Source organism: Grus americana, chromosome 6, assembly GCF_028858705.1.
Source record: "Grus americana isolate bGruAme1 chromosome 6, bGruAme1.mat, whole genome shotgun sequence".
NCBI lineage: Eukaryota > Metazoa > Chordata > Aves > Gruiformes > Gruidae > Grus > Grus americana.
The window spans coordinates 40,669,066-40,692,190 of record NC_072857.1 but is presented as its reverse complement, the minus strand read 5'-3'; the positions used below and the strand labels follow the sequence as shown (position 1 = coordinate 40,692,190).

Sequence of the window (23,125 nt, the reverse complement as noted above, 5' to 3'; positions counted from 1 at the left end):
TTGGAGGAATGATGTCCGCGGTTCTTTGGAATGGATTTTCTTGCATTTTATAAGTATTTTGTACCGGGCGCTGCCAGGAAGAACTAGTGTGGTAGCTGGACTGCCCTTTGCTCCTCTAGGACTACTGTTATTGCTGTGTAAGGATTCGTATCAATCACCCTGGTGCAATAATTTATCACTTCAAAAATGTGGATGTATAATTGGGGCAGAAATTTGAGTAAATTGAATGAAGAAATCACATTATCGCAAATTTTGCATTATTTATATTCATTTTGGAACCCTGGCAGAATATAAATGTCAAACAGGGAGATTCATGTTTCCAGTGAATAGAAATCAAAGATTCATCACAGCGCTAATCTTTGCTTTGAATGCTGCGTTTTAACCGCCCCGCTTCAAAAAGGACAAAGCGCCAGCAAAGGTCCGGCGATGGCAATGATTAGAGGCTCAGGAAGAGGGGCTTCTGTGCAAGGAGAGATGAAGATACTGGAGGTAATTAATGCACCGAGGCCATTTTGACAATCCGCTTCCCCTGTGCCATATTACAGGTGCTGGGGCGAGGTTCTGTGACATTTAAGGGAAACAAATTTAAACCAGATAAAAGGAAATACTTTCTTAAGGGCTGTAATTAATGCAAGGAAATGATTGCCATGGGACGCCAAGGCTGGTATCGGTTTAGCCGTGTTCAGAATGAAGTGCTGCCTGCGTACTTTGTGTTGTGCAAAACAGGCACGTTTCTAGTACATGGAATAATATTTTCAAGTTAAACTTGTGCTAAGTACTAGTGCTTATGTTTCAGGGTACAAATGGATTACTACTCGGAGCTGGGAATGATGGGGTTTTTTTTTTCCTTTGCTGCAACACTGAACCATTAGCCTTTCCCTGAGGAAAGATACTGGTTTAGATAGGAAGCATGAGGGGAAAAAAAAAGAGTAATTTGCCAAATATCACAAATGCTGCCTATGGTGAGTGAGCCAAATGGCTCTAAATGGAAATTGGAAAGGATTCAACAGGGCTGGGAGAAATATGCACTGTCGTTAGGAGTGGAAGAAGACTTGGACAAAGTTGTTAGAAACCACATCCTGTTTATTGTCTGAGGCGCTGCGAGGACTCAAAACCAGAGGGGGTTCAGAGCAGAACGAAAAGGAAACCTTTCAGCCAGGAGAACTGGGGTGGGTTATAAGCATGTCTGGGTAGAAACTGGGGAGTATGGGCCTGAGGAAGCTCTTTTGGGGTCTCCTGGCTTCAGTACAGATGTCTGATCCTGTCTGGAGCCCCTGGTGTGGGCTGCCTGCAGCTCCTTGGTTCACAGCAGGGCTTCCCTGTTGGGTGGCCGAGGCTTCTCCTAGCTCTAGTGGGCTTGAAGTGCCTTAGCCATGCGTTGTGACAGTTTTTGGGGGTGTCGGTGCTGCACTCAACTAGCTAGTTGAAACCCTGTTCAGCTCTCCTAAGCTACGCTGAAGTCGCTGTCAGAAATGTAGACCTGGACTTAAGCCTGATAAACTGTTCCCATCATCAGGAAAACCAAAAGCAATACAGCGAAAGCAGAATTAACCACTACATAATGGTAATCCTAGTCTGGGGAAAGACACAGTAATTATTACTGAGCTACATGGGGGGGAAAAAGTAGTTGTTTGCAGGGTGATCCATGTATATTTGAGGTATGTGTAAGGCGTCTCTAATGCACTGGGCTTTGCCTTAAGGATTTTATAGCCCTGAGGGTGGGGAGAGAGATGGACTCTGAGGCAGGAACTAATTTTTTTTTTTAAAAACCCAGAGATGGAGAAAATTCTTGTTTGAAATAGTTTTAAGTAAGGGCTTTAAAACTCAATCCCTATGTGAAGCACCCTGCAGAGAGACAGACATGTCCAAGTTTTCTGCTTTCTCAGGAAAATATAGCCAGGCTTGCCAAACGCCTCGGTCCCGAAAGAGGACCAATGTGTTGTACTAACGGCACCCGTGTAATTTATCTGTGCGTGTCGAGGGCACCCTGTTCGAGACGAGCTGGGTGCAGGCAGCAGGTTCAGCAGAGCAGTTTGCCAGCAGAGCTGCTGCCTGTAATAAGGACCGTTCGCCTGGCACGTCCGCTGCCCAGGCTGCCAAACGTCCCAAAATGGGGAGATGGGTGTTCGGAGCCGTCGAGCCATATATCATCATTCAAATAGTGATGTGCCAACCCGTCAGCAGAATTAGCAGGTCTCTAGATCAAATGTGCCTGGACAAGGACATGGCAGAGGACGATGAAAGACAGCCAGTTAACACAGCTCTTAATGTCACCTTAAATGTTTCTTCCTCCTCTCTGTACACGGGGTCCTGTCGGGCCAGAGAAGTCGTGAACTCGGCAGTCCTCAGTGGCTTCCTGGTCATCTGCAGGAGGCGGAGCTCGCTCAGGACAGCTCGCACCGCCTGGACGATGTGGCCCTGGGTGAAACCATCAGACACCCTTGCTAGGCAGCTTATGTTCAGCAAGTTGGTGATGGCTCCGCCGTTCTGCAGGATGAGGTGTTTCCATAACACTGTTCATCGGGATGCGGAAAAAGAGAGAATGCCAGAGACGTGCGTTAAGGAATGTAGGAGAAATATTTTTTTGCATTTTGAAATTGAAAGAGGCAAATAAGGGATATCAGTCAGGAAAGTAGAGATTCAAATTTTTCTTTTTTGCTGTTTCCTTTGTCTACAGATTGGTAGCACAGAGGCCTTGAGCACATCTGTTCTTAAACCATTAGTGATCACTTGTTGGCTACCAGTCAGTCCTTTCAGAAAGTCATTAAGAACCCATAATGTGAGGTGGCTACGTGTGTAAAAATGGAAAGAACTACTAAAATACGCCTGTGTGTATACACAGAAAGAGAACCTGTCCAGAATTCTCCCATTTGGGTGTGTAGAGTTAAGTACCTATATTAACAGCGGGTTTTTATTTCCGTCACCCTGATCACAGGTTACTCCTGCCGATCCGAGGGCTGCGCCGGGGACCTGATGTCTGGTTTGGAAGCCAAAGGCTTCCAGCTATGCAGGCACGTGTTGCAAAGGCTGGGTGTACGTTGCTGTGATTGGCATTTTGCTTGTTAAATGGTGAACCTGTTTGTGTCTTTTAGCTGGGAACCTCTGTGACAGGAAGGGGTTTTTAATGTTTGTGAAGTGCCTGAGATTTTCCTCCCAGACCCCCAAATTAACAGGAGTAATTAATGTTTTTGGTTTACCCTCTGTAAAGTAACAGTCTGTCTTGGAGAAGCTTAATAAAATTTTCATGCCATCTTGCCGTGTCTTCTTTTAAAGAAAACACTTGGAAAGAATAACAAGTTATACGCATAGAGATTAAAAAGGTTCTCGAATGAGACAATTTCTGGTTTGAGTATCTTGAAAATGTTGGGTGGAACGTTAATGGCACTGGATGTCAAGGCAGCAGTGTAACGGAGAAAAACCTGCCTTACTCTTGCTTCGACTGCAATGTCGATACTATGGACTTGTGCCCATAACTATTGATAACTCAGCCCTCTGTTTTTCACTCGGGCAAATTGTGATCTTCCACTTGAATTACAGCCATGCTCGATAATTATTGGCTGAACCGCTAAATCATAAAAGAAGAATTGATGCACACAACAGCGAGCGCTACTGCGCAGCCATATATCGTGTGCCACGGATCCTGCTGTAGGTAGGATCCTACTTGATATGAGATGCTGACTCGCTGGGTGATGAATAGCAAGAAACCAGTATGGGATCGTGAATCTCCCAGTTTAATGATTTCCATTGTACGCTTGCTGTTTCCACTGCGCGTGGATTAGAACGGTCTGGTGCGTAACAAAAGGGAGGGTTGTAGCAGACAGGTAGCGGCGTGCTGCGGCTATGAGTATTTGTTATGTCATGGCTTTTCTGTCAAAACAAGCTTCTGTAGTTCCCAAACTGGGTGTCAGGCACTGAAAGTTGTCAAGACTGCGAGGTGAGCGCTCTGTACTCGTAAAGACCGTACTTCCATTGAACTTCAGGGAAGGGTTGGAGGTAAAGAACAAGCCAGGCACTGTCAAAGAAGTAGAGAGACAAGTTTGATCTGCTTCAAAGTGCCAAGAGTGAACTTTTTGGGGCAATCTTAAGTTTGCAGTTGAAATCTCTTTGGCTGGCCCTTTTTTGGACTCCAAATTAGCAATGAGAATCCCAGAATGTGATGGTTCAATCCCCAGAAGCAAACACAGCTAAATTCAGCTGCTATCACCTCCTTTCTCTAGGTCTTATGCATGTCCCTTATCTGTTAGCAATTTATCAGAGCTGTAACATAACATGAAACACATGTTAGCTTGCTTGGAGACCATTTCCCATCCACACTATGAAAATTATTGAACGTGGGAGAGATTTACAATGTGCTAGGCAGTCAAAACCTGTCTTGGGCTTGCCCAAACATCATCTCGGTACCTTGGCTGCCTCCACGAAAGGCGGTATAAACTGGGCTTCCCAATACAGTCGCGTGATTTTTGTAATAAGGTGACTACGCAGAGCCATATTGTAGTTAAATACAATTGCGTAGCGAGGTCCCCAACTGAACGTGGTTTCCTTCGCTACTGCATTCTTCTGGGACATGGTCCATTGGAAATTAGAGGCACGAAGGGAGTCTGTTTTCCTTGATATGGTGATCAATAGGGATACTTGTGCTAGGAGCTGCTGGTAGAAGAAACGCACCCTCGAGAGTCCTAACTCGAAGTGTTTGGTGACATTCTGAATAGCTCAAACCCTTTTTTTCACATGATCTTTAGACTGAACCTAAACCGTCCTTCTGCTTATGAGTCACCGCGTCCAGACTCTTTAGTACCCAGTTAAACCACATGACATCCGTGATAAAACCACGGGGGGGTGGGTGGGTGGGAAATACTTCTGGGAACAAAAGTCCTTTTACCAGCCAATTCTGAAGGATGTGGACAAACTACCATTTTTCTCGCAGTAACTGATTTATATTAATACACTTAATTTGGAGCACTTCTTCCTAGGCAATGCTGAGCTATTTTGGACTTCAAGGTGATTCAGATCTGAAAACAAACTTGCATTCTTGGAAGCTTGTTTTTTTCTAGCCACGGAAATTGGTTTAGAGAGACGCAGTTTTCCTTACAAGCTTTGAGTCTCAGCACATGGGGTACTGAGAGAATTTGTTAGACTTTGGGAGGGCCTGTCTGTCACTGTAAACATTTGATAGATTAGACATGCAAAAATCTTGGCTGCCTCTACAATTTCTCTTGTGATCTCTAAGTAGAAAAAGGGAATTTGATAGTGACAAAAATCAATTGTCCGGACGTGGTTCTGTTTACAGAAAGACCCTGAAGTGTATTGTTTAGAGTATGGAAACTGGATAGGAATAACAGAAATTCAGAATCCCTGTGTAAAAAGAAAAGCTTAAAATAGAAAGTGTGTATTGAAATAGGATCTTATCCTTCACAAGGGAGAAAAAAACAGCTTTGGCTGAACTCGGTGCACACTAACCAAATGAAAAAATGTTAATCACAGCAGAACAGTATTTTAAACTCTTCTCCCAACTTCCACTTTAATTTTTCGATCTTTGGGGTTGCCTGTAATAGTGTTACCTAAATTTTTAGGAATTGAGATGCACCTGGAGTACGAATTGAGTTTAAAGTCTGTTCTGAGGATCACCAGACAAGACACATGGATTTCAAACAGTAATCATCTTCAGGATGACTTGAAATACTTGCCAAATCTTGAAGCGTAGTCAGGCCTAGGAATCAGAATGATTTTTTGGTAGACTTTGCAGAAAGGTTTAAGATTAGCATCGAAGGGACGGCTGGTGGTTCCCACTAGCAGCACTCTGTCCTGTGCTTTCAAAGCCTTAAGGAATTTGGGGAGCATCTTTTCCAGCCGTTTTGGGTTCATCTTCAGAGCGTACATGTAAATACAAGGAGGAAAGAGCCGTTATCGATGCTGATAGTTTACAGTTAATGAGGTGAAGCTGTATGTAGGCACACTATATACAACAGGATTTTGTGCTTTTTTTAGTAGTATAGTTGCATTTGGTGTAAGCAGACTATAGATGCTCGACCAAAGAACGACTTGATTTCTGCTTATGTATTTGTGGGTTTGCGCTAGTGCCTTTCACTATTGAATTTGCTGGTCCTGGTATTGAAAAGCAGGAAGGAAACAACTCATTTAAAGAAGGAAATGCTGATTTCCAGTTTGAGGAGATTTATTGCTTGGACCTGTGTTACTGATGAACTTTAACAGATAGGAAAATTGCCAGGGTCTGTCACCTGGCGTGGAATCCTCCCAGCTCTTGGAGGCTATGATCTAACAACTCCTACCCATGGTTTACATGTGAAAAATACACTCCCTAATTTTTGCTGTGATTTCTAGCCTGAGAACACAAGCTCTTTGAACTCAGCATTCATTTCTTTGCAATAAATTACTATTTGACTTTATAACAAATATTTAAATACTATTTAAAGAGCAGATGAGTATTGAGCAAAACCTGTTATTGGATAGTTAGGTTTGATAATGTTCAAGTGAATATTGGTCGGAGAAGCTTAATCAAATTGCTGTGGCGGTGTCTCTCTACTGATAATAAATCCATAAGCAAATAGCTGGGTTAGGACAGTGTAGCAGAGAAGTCTAATGACTTGGAAGACTCTTTTCAGAAACAATTGGGACTTAACATCCAAGTTACCAACACTCACTTGAAAACTTTACTCTCTAGACCACCTTGTGATTATTATTTTTTACTATATAGTAGGCAGCTCCCTGAGAAACTTGAGCTTCAATTTCAGATCAGCCTTCCTTAATAAGGAAAAAACCGTGTCCTGTAAACCTTCTCAGCTGAAAGGTGGTAATAAACATCTGTGAATCTGCATCGCGCGTACGGTCTTTGTGATCCAATTTTTCTGTTGGCCGCAGTAGCGGACAGCTGACAGAAAGGAGACAAAGCTCTGTTCTCTGGAGTGAAAGCGATGGAGGAGGAGAAATTGGGAAATCAAGCTGCCATCTTTTCATCCCCTCCTTGCTGTGCCTACCTATGCACCCACCGCTCCCGGGAGAGCGGGGATACCTGCACTCGCTCCCGAGGAACTCGTAACCACAGTAGGTCTGTCCTGGGGCAAAGGAGAAGCCTTGGCTTTTCCCTTGCTCTGAAAGAAAGGACGTCGCTCTGTCCGCATCCAAACAGGATGCTTGCTGTCTGAGGATGTGACTTCAAATCACAACTTCTTAACCAGACTTTGCCATTCCCTTGTTAGGAAGGTTTTGGTAATGAACTTGACTTCTCTGATGATTAAACAAGCTGCTGTTACATATCTACCTTGGAAGCTTTAGCTAACCTTGCCGTGTTTGCTCTGCCAGGGCGATCTGGTCACAGCAATGACTGAAATGTAGCTTTCCTTTTTTAAACACATTTTATGCTGGCTAAATTGTTCTGTGATTTACATATCTGCTGCTACACATAGGCTTCAAGATTTCCTCCTCTTCACGTGTACTGGAAGGAAGTACAAGTGTTTTCTAATGTTTTGAGACATTGGTATTGCTAGAAAAGTGGGAATTGTCAATTATTTTAGGTGCAGAGGGGAGAGGAATGCCATCTTACTGAAAGGACTGATAGAAGATAATAGTTGCTTCAAGTGAGACATGGTGTTATCTGGATTTATCTTCTGCTGGGAAAAACTGCCTATCCAGGACATGCAGAGAAATTTTAAAACAATTGTCTGACTCCTAGTTTGCCACTGATTTGTGAAAATAAGTCCTAAATTAACTCCTGCATTTAGAACATGATTTTTTTGAGTGACAAATGATCTTCATGGATTCCCACTGATCTAGAGTTACAACAAGCGTTTGCTGCTCAGCTTGTAGGAATCTTAATTTTAATATTTTAAACGATTGAACCAGTATCAGAGACCAAGCTAAACACTCCACTCATATTAAGGCCACTAAGCCAGACTGGCATGTATGTATCCGCAGCTCTGCTAATGTTTGTGTGTGTCCATAGCGTACACATTTCAGGGATATGTCTTGAAAGCTAATAAAATATCTCCTCTGCTTTGAAAGAAATGTGTTGGTAGCAGGAAGGGCTGCTAAAGAGGCCGGCTATGATTTCAGCCACCATGTGGACCGAAGCTGCAGAAAAGCAGGATGAATTGTGAAGGTGACCCCTATTTGTTTAATTTGGAGTGGCTGAACTGCTCGCACATCATCCTTGGCAACTGGGTTACCAGAATGTATCTGATATTTGACTGCTTTGCGTCCTCCGGGGAGGACTGGAGAAAGATTACTGTTCTCATGGGTATCTGAAGGATTTAAGGCTTCTTTTTACCAGGTTCTCACTCATGGTGCCAGAAACATCACACTAGGATGAGTGAAGTGACTTCCAGTCACTTTGGCTTCTCCTGAGGGCTGAGCTTAGCTCATCTTCTCAAGTTCTCCTGCTCCTAAGGAAGGCTTCCCAGTTACCATCCTGTTTCGTGCTCTCTAGCCCCAAACATGGGTTATGCTGTGAACTACCTTGGACCCAAGTGATTTCAAGCCTGGAGCCATCCACTCCCACCGAGATCATGAGACCTTTTGTTAAATACCTGCAGGGCTATGGATGTGATGGCAGGGCTATCAAAGCAGACAAAGATCATGAGTGCTCCAGGCAGTCTTTGGCCCCTAGTCTTAATTTTAATCCCTATCTGCGCTTGCTGTCAAGGCTTGAACCCAAGAAAAAGGTTCCCTTTTGGTTTGGGGACCGCTAGAGGGCATCAACCACTGCACACCCATCAGCTATACAGCCCTCATCCAAGGTGATGCTTCGCCGGTCTTCCAAAATACAGGCTTGTGTCCATCCCGCAGCTTACAGGCAGAGGACTCAGCTTAGAAAAAAGGTTTAATTTTTCACATGAAGCGCTAAAAGTAAAATATTTTGCAAGCAGCACGAATCTAATCAGGATTTCAGGTGAATTGCTCTCTGCTGCGATGGTTGAGCTGCTGTGCCTATTGGGCAGTGTTTTAATTTTCTTTCTAGTGGGGAAGCTACACAAGAGAGAAAGGAATGGAAGCAGTGGCAATAGGACTCCTGGGAGCCTAAAGAAAATAATCTGTAAACATATCTATTTAACATAGGCTCTTTGTTTTCACAGTGGAAATTTATCCTTGTTACTTTATTGTTCACTTTGGCTCCATCCAATTTCTCAAATTAATAGAGCTGAACAACTTAAGCTCATCTTAACTTTTAGTTTCTTGCCTCATATTTTGAAATTCTCCATTATTCTCTTCTACTTTTCAGTGCACTGATGAGCAGTGACTGGACTATTTTTAAATAAAGCAAGTATAGGTGTGTAGGAGAAAAACGCGACCTCTTGGGGGCTCTTAAGAAGTCACAAGACTGTCTTAAAAGAAAAAAAATGTTAGTGAGACAAGCTATTATCAAGCAAGCTTTGGCAGGTCTGGTCATACTGGTATGTGCTAAGTTAAGAAATACAGTTGCTCCTTTGTGTCGGCTGTAATGCAACAGGAGAAATTATCTGCACTGAAATAAAAAAGGAGTAACTCACCTCTTCTTCAGCCTTCAGCACCGTTTTAGAAAATATTTTTTCTGTGTCTCCAATCCACACGACTGAAGGTTGCAATTGCTTAGCCACCTAAGAGAAAATGGGGGAGAGGAGGCAAGAAGTTGATTAAAATGGCTACAGTTTTGTACCTGGGTGTCTATAATTATGCTTTTAAATCCATATTTCAACGGTTAAAATTAGCCTGGCTTATTCCCCCCCCAGAAATGTTGAGCACTCACGGACAGCGCTGGCTCTGCTCAGCAGCCTTGGCAAATCAAACCATTTCCAGTTAGGAATCTAACATTAAGAACCCAACCCAAACTGGATCACTTTGACTGCTATGCTTATCTTTCATTTCTAAACCCAAATTCAGTTGCAGTTCTGCAAAAAGAAAGCCTGGACTTGGAATTCCGTGGCGAACAACAGACCACCGGCAGCTTTAGACTGGCTGCCTGGCTTGTAGGATCCCTCCCTGGTTTTCCAAGGGCAAAACCGACGGGGAGACAGGCAAGGCATGGCTATCGCGTGAGAAACAAAGGTACAGCAAAATAAGCTGATATGCAGTCTTCTGGCTTACAAAATAGCATTTAATTTGCAGTTAGGCCAACAATTAAAATGGAACCTGTTAAATTTGAAGGGGGGGGTGTGTGTCTATACAAATGGGCTTCCCGGCTCCAAAGTCGGAGGCACTATACCTCTGGTTCACAGCAGGATGGCAGCAATGCTACAGGCTTTTTCAGATCTTGCACTCTCCCTATTGCTATAGAAACGCCAGTGGTTTAGATATTCCGCTGCCAAATTTTAATCACTTTCGAGCGGCTCTCGGAGCCGTGCTAGTTTGCTCAGCAACAAAAGTGATGGCTCGAGGAGTCAATGGGTAACGACAGAGAGACGGCATTCTTCTGTCCTGCTTTATTTCCCCCCCCCCCCCGCCCCAAGTTGAAACTGCTGCTTCCAGGAAGGAAGCTTACAAAACCCCTAGGCTGTACGCATTGCAAGCTCGGTGTCTGACTGACAGCCAGCGCAGGAAGAATTAAGTCACGAACATCTTTCTTCAAAGCACCGCAGTTCATTTTTTATGGATGCATCTCAAAAGCAGCAAGCGCGTGTGCGGGTCTGTACAATAAATATGGATTGAAGGGGGGGGGGAAAAGAATAGATGAGGGCTGTTAAACTTGTTTGCTCGGCTGTGCCGCCGACGGGGTGAAGTGGAAACAATGCCATCTTCGGCATGTGACACTTTATTTGTGGCAACTCGTCAGTCCTAGACTATGTCAAGTGGTACCTCCAAGTTCAGAATGGCTTCACTGGGGAAAAGTGAGCTTTTCCTTTGTTGGAAGGCAGGAACTCAAATGTTTAGCATTAATAATGAGGATTTAAAAAACCCCAAAACTTTATCATGAAAGGTAATGTGAAAATCGTGCAGAAACTGATGTGTGGACCTAGGCAGTTGTGTGAATATATTTACAAGTCGAGGGGTAACTCAGTCCAGCAGTGGACTGAGTATACAAGCTGGAATGTAATGCCGGATTAAAATTGTACAGCGATAGTATCTGCCATTTTAAGGCCAGATGCTTTTTTTATCATCGATATCCTATTTATCTATTTCCAGAGGTATGTCTGGCGCATTCCGTAAGCCTGCACGCACTCTGCTAGGTACATTTGAGAGGGCAAGCTTGTGATTTCATCGACCTGAGCTGTGCAGCAGCCTGAGGCTCAGGGATTTTCTCCTGAGTATCCCGCTAGCCAAGAGCTCGGACACCTGCAGGAAAATGCAGCTCTGTCCTACCGATCTGCAGGTGAATTTGGTTAGCTCCTGGATGGCTGTAAACAGCCCTGGAAACAAGTGGGGACAAGGGAACTGCTGACAAGGGTTACTTCTCCGCTAATTGTGCGTGTTAATGGTCGTGCAAAGAGGCGCTGTGCGTTTGCTGCCGAAGGAGAAGGGTCCCTGGCCGGTGTTTTGGCTTTGCGGCTGTATGAAGCGTGGGGAGCCACGTAGCCGTTGGGCAATACGTTCTCCATACCTGTGTGTCCGATGCCGCAGTGCGATGTGACGGGGGGAATGAGGTGGGGGAGGTTAGAGAGGCTATAAAAGCTGGTGGCAATGGTTGAACTCTGCTTGTGCACTTCAAAGGGAACCGTGCTGTCCCTTTTGGGGGGTCGCCCCAGTCGGGGGGTGTGCAGATCTTCCCCCTTTGGCTCAGAGATGGTTTCTGTGGTTGGCAGCACTCTAAAATGGAGCTGTAAGTTTTTCATCAGACTCTACTTTCATTTTAACTCCTAAAGAAGAATGCTTGCTCTTGTCACACCTGTCATCTTTTTTTTTTTTTGTCCCCCTTATTTCCCCACTGAGTAAGTGGAAATACAAGGAATAACCTCCGTTCTTTCTGGCTCTTTCTCCAAGGGATACTTTCCTGTGTTTTTTATTTTGGGGGCAATGATCTAAATTTATAAACTGGCCTGCATGTATATACTTTTTTCCTGGTGTTGACACACAGTAATACCACAAAATTCAACACACTGTATTTATAGCTGGCCCCTTTTTTTCTAAAAGACAGATCAGACACCCAGAATCCATCGGCATCTAATTTAAATTGTTGGCAGATACGTAGCAGACTGTATATCCCCCTGTGCAAGTGCTTCATTTGAATTATCCATGGACAGTTTGAATCCATGGATAATTAAATGCACTGTACATAATTAATTTGTAATTGAAATTTTATTAGCTTTGCTGCATTCAACAATTTGTTGGAGTTGCCAGCAGATGGCTCCTTAACCCTTCTAATACCGCGCTGCAAACCGCGCTCCCATGGGTTACGCAGGTTTGATTTGCTCTTCAGGAAAACTGTGACGGGAGGGGGGGAAAAAAAAAAAGCCTTCTTGTCCTGCTGTCTAGCAATATTTATCAAAGATCAAATGGGATTTTTTGAAAGCCTTGGGTTAAAGTTTTCAAAGCTGAGAGCTAGAGTTGAATGGTTAAATGGCTACGCTGGAAAATACAGGAACTTGATTTTTTTGGAGGGGATGTGCACAAGGCTTCTCCAAACTTGAAGGCTTTGATGGAATTTTTTTAAAAGATCCAAGACTAAGATTTTTCTGGAAGCTCAATTTGTTGCTGAAAACTGCTCAATGCTCTGCAGTTTATATTCACGGAAATGCTCCAAAGCAGCAAGAAGCCAAACCCTGTCATTAGACCTTAAATGTGGGAGCCTCACCAGGCAAATATTCTAGTGCTACGGCAATGATGCCGCTGTATTCTGGCTTGCTAGGCAGACAATAACTATAAATACTGTCTCCAACAGGATGCATTTCATTTTTTGACATTAGAGTAACGCAGTGTAAAGCTGCTTTGTCACAGAAATAACACTGTATATTTGAGTACTGGCGATATTTGACGCTTCAAGGGTTTAGGCTTTTCTAGCAGGCTGGAGATAAAAGAATTGCTCTGGGATGCATGGAAGAAAGGCTGACTGTACTGTTCCCAAATTTCCATTGCAATGGAAGAGTCTTTTGTGGCACGGAAGTGCTGAATACACAGAGACTTCTGGCAATGTACTTGGGTAAACTGTACCTGGTTCTTCAGACTGCCAGAAAAATGACCTGAAGGGACAATACAGCAGTGGTTATGCATAAAGGAACCTGATTGAGTGGAAAAAATATTGCTGGTAAGACTTCACAGTTACGTCGCCCCGAAATGCTGGGATTATATCACTTAAACTCCATTGTATTCCTTTTTAGTGTAACACTTTCATAGTCCCCTCTGAGTTGCTAAATAGCACAACCAAATAGCCTGATAAGAGTCGCCCAGCAGCGACAGCGTCGAAATATTTCTGCAGCTTGCTGCTCTGTAGAGCTCCTTGTTCAGCGGGGCCGGCTGCGTGGCACACACTGAGCTGTTGATACACGTAGGTGTCTTCTCCGCTGGTATTTCCTCCCGGCCACCTCTCTCCCAACCTTTTAGCCTGGTCAGTGTTGCACTAATAACACTTTCCCATGTGTGGTTTCTCGTACAATGTGCTTTCTGTGCGCTGCTGCGGCCCCGGCGAAGGACCCGAGAGGGGTTGTCTCGCTCTGGTACTGATTAACCTGATGGCTGCCTTATGGTTCCTAATGGAGGGCCTTGTCATTTTTATTGCCTCGGAGTTAAGCCTTATGAACTACCTGCGTTTTTCCACCTCTGTGTCACGGAGTCGTGCCTTCTACCTTCTCCCCTCCATCCTTTCCGGATTCGCTTTTGTTTCTATGCGTCCTTCGTGATCTTTCTTTGCATCTCTTACGAAGCTGCTGTGCTGCGGCGGTGCTTTGTGCCTGGATGGCAAGAGGGGCGAGCCAAGCCATCGCCTGGTACACGCTGGCGGAGAGCTCGGCCGAGTTCGGGCTGGCTCAAGACATGGAAAATGTGGCTTAATTGAAATATTCCAGCGTGTTCTGGTTCACGCTTGAAAGATGAGTTTTTGTTCTGGGAACTGCTGGGAAATGTTTCTATATTAGAGACAGATCCTCTCGTTTTTGCTCCGAAGCAGAGCTGACCTGGCAGGCTTTGCTGTGTCTTTATGCAGAACACAAGTGCTCAGGCTTGGTGTTCGCAGCTTCTTTCAGTAGTCTTCCTATTTAATATTAATCTTCCTTACATTTCCTTTGAATAGGCAGATTGAAATGTCGGTGTTTTCCTGCTCTGGTATGAGAGAGAAGTCATTTCCTCCGTATGACATTTAAAGTGCCTGCTTTGAGTAACACACAAGCCTCTCTTTTCGGATCAGGGCTGGTATGTCTCTTGCAAGTCTCCTCCCTGAAATAAGGGAGGGGGGGGAAAAAAAGAATTTGGCTCTTGCATCTGAAACAAATTAAAGTTTCATTTTTTCCAATGCTATTCACTTGTTTAGGGTGTCTCCCACGAAACAACTGCCAGCAGCCAACACTTGGTTATGGACGGAAAGTTTCCTAATGGTCATTTTATGCTCTCCAGAGTTTCCTTTCATCACAGAAACTCGGCTGTCTGCAGATTCGATAGGTAATCGGAAGCGCAAGGTTACTTCACCTTTATCCCAGAGCACCATTAATTCTTATTTACTAATTCTTGGTGTTTCATGATGGTTACATGGATCATAAGACACCAGAAAAAGAACTGTCATGTTTCCTGTCATTCACTTACAACTCTAAGTGGAAGGTCTGTATTCTGCTTGAGTAACTCTATATAAAGGCGCTTTTGGAAAGCTAGAGTAGCGACTGTGACTGTCAAGCAAGCTTTCTGTTTGCAAAAAAAAAAAAAACCCACCAAAAAACAAAAACCCATGACCAGAAGTGTCTGATTCTGGAGATGTGGTGACTTTCAGTGATCATCTGCGTGCAAAGCACTTTAACGAGGTGTACGATGGTGTGTGAGATAGTAGAGTGAGAGCTGTGAATATTAAATATACATGTCAGCTGCAAGATACCACTTGCTTTCATGGCTTGTCTGCTCTATGTGCCACTGTATATTGTAGTTGTACCATAATCCAAATATGTTTACACCTGACTTTTTTTTTTTTACCGTGGTGAAAAATAAACTTTTTTGGGCAAATACCAGTGTTCAGCTTCCTCTGAAGGAATTTGTTTTCAATGTGTGTTGCCCTTGTGTTTGCTTCAGCTCGGGGAAACAGCAGATTCCTGCAAATCAGGATATAAAAGATTCCTTATTCTTTGATTCCTTGTGAAACTCTTTCCCTAACATAAACAATTTCCCTTGCTGCAGCTTGTGTCCGTTGCTTCTCGTCCTACCACCGCACAGCTCTGGGAGAAGTCTGGCTCCGTTCTCTGTATCATCCCCTGAAAACAGCAGTTAGACTCCCTCTCACTCCAGCCTTCTCTTGGGCTGAAACAACCGGATTTGTTCGGCTTCTCGTGCGCTCCAGCCACCTCATCTTCATGGCTCTCCGCTGGACCTGCTTGCTCGTCAATGCCTGTCTTGTAACAGGGTAGCGCGATATTGGACAGAGTGTCCAGCTGTGGTCTTAAGTGCCAAATAATGGGGAATAATTAATTGCTTTAAGAGGCTGGCTATACTCTTGCTGATACAGGCCAGTATTTGGCTGACTTTGCTGCGTGGACATGCCGACTTGTGTTCAATTTGTTGTCCTTCGAACCCCCAGCCCTTTCCTGTAAAGCCACTGTCTTGCTGGTGGGCTACAGCCTGGACCTCTTTGTGCTGCTGCGTGGAGTTACTCCATCCCGGCTGCAGGACTGGATGGGAGCATGGGATGTTGTGAAGAAGCAGCAATGGATCTGGCAGGAAAAATGGGGTTGGATGGTTGTGGCAGGGACTTGAGAGTGCCCAGAGACAGGGAAAGTGAGACACATTTGGCATTGTGAAGACCCAAACTGCAGAGCCTGTGTGGATGGAGGTTTGCTTCCAGCCTGGCTCTGAGAACCTACAGGATCTCGAGCTGAAATCATCAGCAGATTGGAGAAATCAGTGACTCGGCTGTGGGGAAAGAAGGTGTCAGGGCGAGGTGAAACCACCAAAGGAATTGGGAATGGAAACGGAATGTAGTTGATTTGACTGATGCTAAGACAGGCTGGTGCTATGTCAGTGAGAAATGAGCATGCAGATGATGTATCCCTTGGAAAGAGATCCTCTGTGCTGTGCCGTTTGCTGTTTAAGGAGCGGAGTTTGAAGCAGCACTGCTGTTGCAGTTGGAACAAGTCACCTTTTGATAAGTAAGTGCCCGGACAGCCCTTATTCCATGTGATCGCGAGCAACCTCCATCCTGGGAACTCATGGAGGTTCACCAGAGTGTCACTGCTGCTTTTGTAAGAGCTACAGCGGAGAAGTAAGCTTGGACCGCTCCCCGTAATTCTGGGGGAGGTGTTGGGTAACGTTTCCGTTTGTTCTTAAGTAACGTGGAAAAACGCAAGGGGTTTTAGATATCGATCTTATGTACGTATATACATGGTGCATGTGTATATATACTTATCTGATGTGCATAGATATGTATTTTATGTATGTTCCAGTTAGCGTATATTATATATGGTGTGTGTATGAACCCTCTTATCTTTAGCTGGAACCTTCTATAGGAGTAAAAAAGCCTGCCCTCCTTTCTCCTGTGTTTAAAGGCCTCGTGCCCTAGCAGGGACTGGATGATGGAAAGGACGGGGCGTGCGCTGCGCCTGCAGCCAGACGTGCGCCCTGCCACTCACGAGGGCGGAGGAACTAAGTGGAGAAGGGTGAAATGTACGGAGCGGAGGGAGGAGAAGGGAGTATTAGCTCAGTCTAACGGCACTAGCTTGTGTCAGGGAGTGCTAGACCCAGTGTTAGTGTTACGGCATCAAAGGTGCGTGATCACAGCGTCCTCGCTGTTCCTTAGGCGCTGCTCTGACCAGCAAGAAGCGGGGTCCTTGAGGATTGCTTTGCTTTTAACTGCGAAACCTGTCTTTTCTGGGGATGTGGAGGCACCTGTCACAAAACCTGCTATATAATACTGGATTTAATAAAATACATCTGATAAATCCCAGGGCGAGCCAATTTGAATTCAGTCTTTTAGTAGGCCTCTGGCACTGGAAAAATACTGTATTTGGCTTTTTCTCGTGCATGTGCTGTGTTTTTTTTTCTTTCTAAGAGTATTTTGTCTGGAACCGTTTACCAGCTTCCTTCCTTAGCAGAAATGCTGAGGACTTTAAAATGTGGAAGAAATCCTGCCAGGATAGTGTCTTTTTTTTAAAGAGGATTTGGGATATGTTCTTCACAGTTCATATGCCTTCTTTCATTTCCAGACTTCTCATACATTTCTGTTAATGCAATCCTGAGGTAGGATTCCCTCTTTTGAAAAGCTTGCTGATAGGTAAACAGAGAGCAGTATAGAGGAGAGCTGGTTTACAGCAACAGTCCCAGAGGAAATTTTTGACCACCCCCAGTCTAGTATTTGATTAAATGCTGCGTGGCAAGCATTCCTGACTGATGTGCATATAAACAGAGAACAGCGTTTTCTTTATCTGTGATGCTTTTCATACTCAAGGCAACACAAAGCTTGCACAAATGTTAATGTGAAAAATATGGCTACTACGAGTGATTTCTCGAGGGGCATTACATTCTCTACAGCGGTGCGCGCACTGGCTGTCAACAAGTGGTTTTGAACATTTGAAAGCAGGGAGGGAATTCCAAATTGGGTTGGCAGTCCTTTCGACCTTGGGCAGCTTTGCCCTCGTACAACTGGTGTGTGTGTCGCTCGGTCTGGAGGAACTACAATCTTAATTCCCTGTTTGTTCCACAAAAGATGCGATTAACTGAAACCAACTTTGAGGAGTACACAAAACGTAGTACCTTGAGAACCATGTGAAGCATCATTTGCAGGCCGTTCTTGCCTGGGTATTTCCCAGCGATGTTGGAAGCAGATAAGTTGAAGAGGTTGGCTCCTGTTTCTGTGCAGATGGCATGGACCAGCATTTTCTTTCCAACGCCAGCGGGTCCGGCTAGTAACAAGGCTTTCACCACAGGAGCCTTCTCGTGGACCGTTTGGGAACCTGTAAAAACCCATAAGGCACTATCATCGCTTTCATTTAAGTCTGCTATAAAGGTAACAGAATGATTCTAACTTTCTTTTTTTTTCCTTTGCCATAAATAATTTATAACATGAATTCATTGTTTCCTTAATACGGCACAAGTACTCGAGTTCAATTCTGTATAACCGGAGCTGTGGCCGCAGCACGTTTGAGTTAACATCCCTGTTTGTAACAAAGCTCACGCACCCTTGTTTGTACCTTCTGATGGGCAAACTTCAGCTCTAAATCTGTGAGCTAAAAGACAGCTAATTCATCGGTAAATTTTTGAGGACTGACCCAAGATAAGAGCACTGATGTGAAGCTGCTGCTGGCGGTGCACAGACAGGCTCTGCATGGGGACAACCGCCTTCCCCCAGCTGTCAGGCAGAGGTGGAGTTAGAGATGTACCCGTGGCTTTACGCTTTGCGTTTGCTGCCAGAGCAGGTCCTCGCTTTCTGCAACTGGACAAGGGCGTAGATTCATCTTGCACGTAGGACTAGCAGCAGAACTCCTTCCTCCTGCTGTCTGAAATGACGCCTTCCAGCTTCCCCATCTTTACAGAAAACAAACTAACGGGACTATCTGTTGGAGCTGTGTTTGTCAGTGATTTTGAAACCAGATGTTACCATAGGGGGTTTTTTTTCCCTCAACTTCTGCATGCACCTCCCTCTTTTTGGGTAATTTTTCCTCTTAAATGTTGTTGCTACGTGTGCCTGCTGAGCGTGGCGTTAGCTTATCTGCAGAGCAGCCAATGCTTTTCCCCAGTCTGGAACGTGGCAGCTGCACATTGCAGAGTGGGTATGATGTATCTGCTAGGAGAAGGAGGAGTCTTTTCTGTTCCCTTCATTTTATTCGGGTGAGCAAATGCCAGAGTTGCTATGCTTCACTTGCTCTGTCGGCAGCGACGACTGCTCAGCACTTCTAAATCCGTCTTTATGGCTGTGCCAGGTAAATACATTCTGGGCCGTAAGAAATACGCTCCGTCACCTGGGAAAGCCTAGCAGAAATGCCTGTGTTGTGGAAACAGAACCACAGAGAGGGATTTAGGTGGCTGATGGTGATAAACTTGTCTTCTCTGCAGCTCTGTCACTGTGTGAATTAGGTACAGGTGAACCTCCGGAGATGGAAGTAGCAGGAAAATGCCAAATGCTTTATCCATATCCCCTGGCAGGCCAGTAACATCGCTGCCTCGATGCCTAAAAACATCCTGGGTCAGTAGTGGTGGGTGTTAAAGTCAGATTTGACTCTAGGTGAGCATCCACTACTTCTGAAGGTCTTTGAGACCGGTGTCTATTGGACTGTGGGGGAAACCAGCCCCAAAAGTGACGGGCTGTGGAGGGAGCCTATGGCTTAGCCTGGAAAAGTTCTCTGGGTTAAGGGGGACAGCTAGGTAAGAATTGGATTTGCTTTTAAATACCATCAGGCTGCCTCTCTGTGTCCTAATGGTTTAAAGTGCCATTTATTTGGGAATGGACTGAGTGCTAAGATGAATGCCGTGATTTCAGCACTGTGCAGGATGTAGTGAAGTTGTCAGCCACCCAAGCTTTATTAATATTTGGTCGTTCCATACCGATCTATTATTATTACACATAGATTTATTATGAGGGGAGCAGCAGACTCCTCTGTGGTTAAAGATGAAGTATATCTTCTACTATTACTTCTCCTTTCAGCTGCTTATAATTTTCTCAGTGCCATTTAAGCTGGAGCTTTCCTTGCCATCAAGTGACTATTTTGAGAAAACCTTTCACTTCTGCAGGTACACAATTGTATAATGATGAACTGGTTCTGAGGCCAATTAAGGAAGGAAAATGTCATCCATAAGATCACCCAAAACCATTCCTGTGCCTTTTTTTTGGCTCATGCACTATATTTTTTTTTTTAATCAAAGGCATTTTTCAAACTGCTATTGCAAATACATTCTGTTTGTTTAACTAGTCCAAGGTCTCTTCTCCCTAGATTTTTAGCCAATTGTATAAATGGCAGAAAATTTATGGGTTCTCTTTCCTCTTGCCTTGGGGGTGTCTCAGGGCTTGATTTCACTAGATTAGATGGTGTTAAAACATAACCTTGGAGGAGTTATCTGATATGGGAAATAGCACATTGCAGTCAGTGCAGACAGGGATAACTGCTGAGCTTGGTCTCAGCTGATTGCAGTTCAACCTTGCAGCCAGCCCCTGGGGGTTTACCCAAAACCAGCTGAGAGTGTTTTAGATGGGAAAGAACCCCACCTAGGTTGAAGGCAGGGATGCTGGTTGTTAACCTGACTCTTCAGGTTGAGTGTAGGGCGGAAGGAGCACTCTTCTCTTCCTGAAACCCAAATGAAGCAGACTTGTGCACTATCGCACCGAGTTTTCTACAACGCATCCAGCCTGCTCTGGGGACGGGGGGAGCCAGGAGATGCCGGAGGAGAGCTGCAGAGAGCGCGTACGTACAGAATAGCCCGAGCGCTGGCCTTTCTGGAAGGCGTGCAAAGGGGAGGGAAAAGCAGAAGCTCCGCGTCGTCTCTGCTCCGTTTGTCAGAATGGGAGGCAGGGACGCATCAGTTATTTTTGCCCTATAAAGGGGATGAGCGGACAATGACACAGCCTGGGGGAGGATATGCCTAGTTAAAATCTCCCCGAAATCCACTCGGGAATGGAACAGGATGCAAGTGAAGTATGAGTAGAGGCCCTTGAGACAGGCACTTCTTGCAATCACAAGAGTTTGGCTTAATGCCATTCCCAAGTAAAATATGGGATAAATTTTTATATTAAAAGCAAACAACCTGAGCCAGCAAAGCCTTGCTGGATATTGGCTAAGTCTGGCATTAAAACTGCAAGGGCATTTAAAAAATGTTCTCTCTGATGTACAAAATGTATTCAGACTAATTCCTTAAACGATTGCATTGTTTAGTACTGAGTAACATTAGCCAGCTTGTAAAAGGTAAATGGCAACCTTAGCCCTTCCCTTAGCTTGATTAATTTTGATCACTGGAGCTTGTTTTAGCTATTATCTTTCCCAAGTGATTTCCTTTTATGTGCTGCCATTCACAAACTGTTAACATGCAAACAGAGACGGTATGGAAATGCAATACCTGACAATAGCATGTGCGAGCTCCTTTATGCACTATTAAAATGATACGGTCTTCACTCAGAAGGCTTAATTGAAAAACAATTATACTGCAAAATGCTTTAGATTACGATTAATCAAGCCCTGTCAAAGCCAGTAAAAACGCATGTTACTGACAGGAAGCAAAGCCATTGTAATTCTGCCCTCTAGTAATTTCTGCTGTGCTCTTACCTAATGGCAATATTCCGTACAGCGCTATTAGCTGTCTGACATCTGCGAGAGAGGGCATTGGCTCTATATCTACCTGACGAAGTGTGGTCCCCAGATAGCTGTACTCGCCTGTAGGGAGGAAGCACGGGCTTAATAAATGCGACACTGCATTGTTATAAAATGCATAACTCAAGTAATGAAAAACGACCATAGAATACCAATATAACGTGCTCTCAGCAAACCCAGTACCGTCAAGGGACGGGGATTCGAACGGGGCAGTGTTGTTGTGGAATGTGGCCCTGAGAAATTGGAAAGGTGAACTGTAAAGGAAAATGAAGTTAAACATGCTGTGGACTTTTCCCTTCCAGGCTGCGGAAGGCGTTCAGCAGAGCAGTCGGTCGCGAGTAACCTTTTAAAGAAACTTTGTGGAGAAGAGTCATTAGTAGCACCATAAATCACGCTGCTGGCAAAGGATTTCTAGATTTGGGATTTTGCAGGGCTGGAATCCCAGTGAACCACGCTCTATCAAAAGGATTTCAGAGAAAGGGGAAAAGATACTTTAACAAGCGTTTCCCCGGCTGCATCACATTGCAGCTTCTCGCCATGCTAGACATTTAAGCGTGTCACCTAATTTGGTGGGGCTTTTGCTTTGCAGGTCTTTTTTGTTCAAAAAAAAAAAAAAAAACCACCCTCTACAAAACAACCCAAGGAAACTAAAAATCCCTGACGTGAACTGAAACGATCTAATCTTTTCTCAGCTCTTGTTACAGAGCCACAATCACATGGCTTGCCCTGTCAAGGTCCATACACAAGACGTGTCGGAGCACAAAGATCCAGAAGGATGGGCCACAAGCAGGAAAACTAGTTGTGATGAGTTGATGATTTTTTTTAGCGTAAATTACATGTCATTATGGTGAATATTACTGAAAAATAATAGTATATTATGTTTTATTGGAGACAAAAAGAGAGAGCGTTGGAGCGCTCTGGAGCAGAGGTGAATTAGCAATGGTTAAGAGAAAAAGCGGAGTCGTAATTTGGGGGCAAAAAGGCAGACAAGCCCTAGTCGCAACTGCCCCTCTCCCCTCAGAAGACTAAAATTCATTTCAGGTTTTATCTTTTATTTAAGGAGAAATCAAAAGAACTGGATAGGAATTAATCTTCACAGATTTAATTAGAAGGCATCAAAGGGTTTAATTGCAACTGAACATAAATCACAGTGGATATTCTCTGACTAATTTAGATAAGGTCACCAAGAAAATTAGTTCAGCGATGCCGGTTTGTCATAGAGGGGGGACATTTCAGTGCCTTTACTCACTGTGTAGCACTCTTCTGCTCTTTGCCCTTTTCCCAGGAACCGGGAGTAAGTGACCTTCCTTAGACCTCAACCCTGTAAGAGCTGAGTAGATGAGGACTTATTTTTCTGCAGGCTTTGACTGTGTCCTTGGACCCTTAAAAGGGAGGGTTTGGGGTTGGGTTTTTGGGTTAAAACGAAAAGCGAGGTCCAGATCCTAGGCCAACTTTACCTTCTGTATCTTGCTCTGGCAGCTCAAGAATCATGACAGAGTACCGAGTACTCAGCCTGCTTCCAAGTTTGATGTTATCAGCTCTTAATTCTTGTCCGCTGGCTAAGATGTGCTTTCGAAACATCTGTGGTAGGGAATGTCTGTTGGACACCGGTGACCTTGATGGTACTGGCCAGGAGAATGAAGGAATAATGAAACCCTTCTATTACTTTGTGATTATTTAATGAGCATAAAATGGATGGAACACTTGTTAATTCAGCCTTCAACACAGTGGGCAAAGACTCTGAAGGCAATAACTGGTGCTTCTAGGAGTCTATATAAATGTGGCAT

The 23,125-nt window shown here is 44.4% G+C and overlaps 1 protein-coding gene across 2 annotated transcripts in view; it reads right to left on the bottom strand.

The window, feature by feature from the left end:
• IQCA1 (IQ motif containing with AAA domain 1) overlaps nucleotides 1-23,125 on the bottom strand; it is a 105,829-nt gene that overhangs the window by 2,144 nt on the left and 80,560 nt on the right. The window contains exons 14-18 of one of the 2 annotated variants that reach the window (XM_054830759.1): nucleotides 21,294-21,401; nucleotides 17,797-17,996; nucleotides 9,501-9,587; nucleotides 5,685-5,862; nucleotides 2,275-2,513 (exon numbers count right to left, since the gene is read on the bottom strand). In XM_054830759.1, the coding sequence (XP_054686734.1) occupies nucleotides 2,275-2,513; nucleotides 5,685-5,862; nucleotides 9,501-9,587; nucleotides 17,797-17,996; nucleotides 21,294-21,401 (812 nt within the window). The remainder of the gene's footprint in view (nucleotides 1-2,274; nucleotides 2,514-5,684; nucleotides 5,863-9,500; nucleotides 9,588-17,796; nucleotides 17,997-21,293; nucleotides 21,402-23,125) is intronic. The other variant, XM_054830760.1, reaches the window with a different exon arrangement.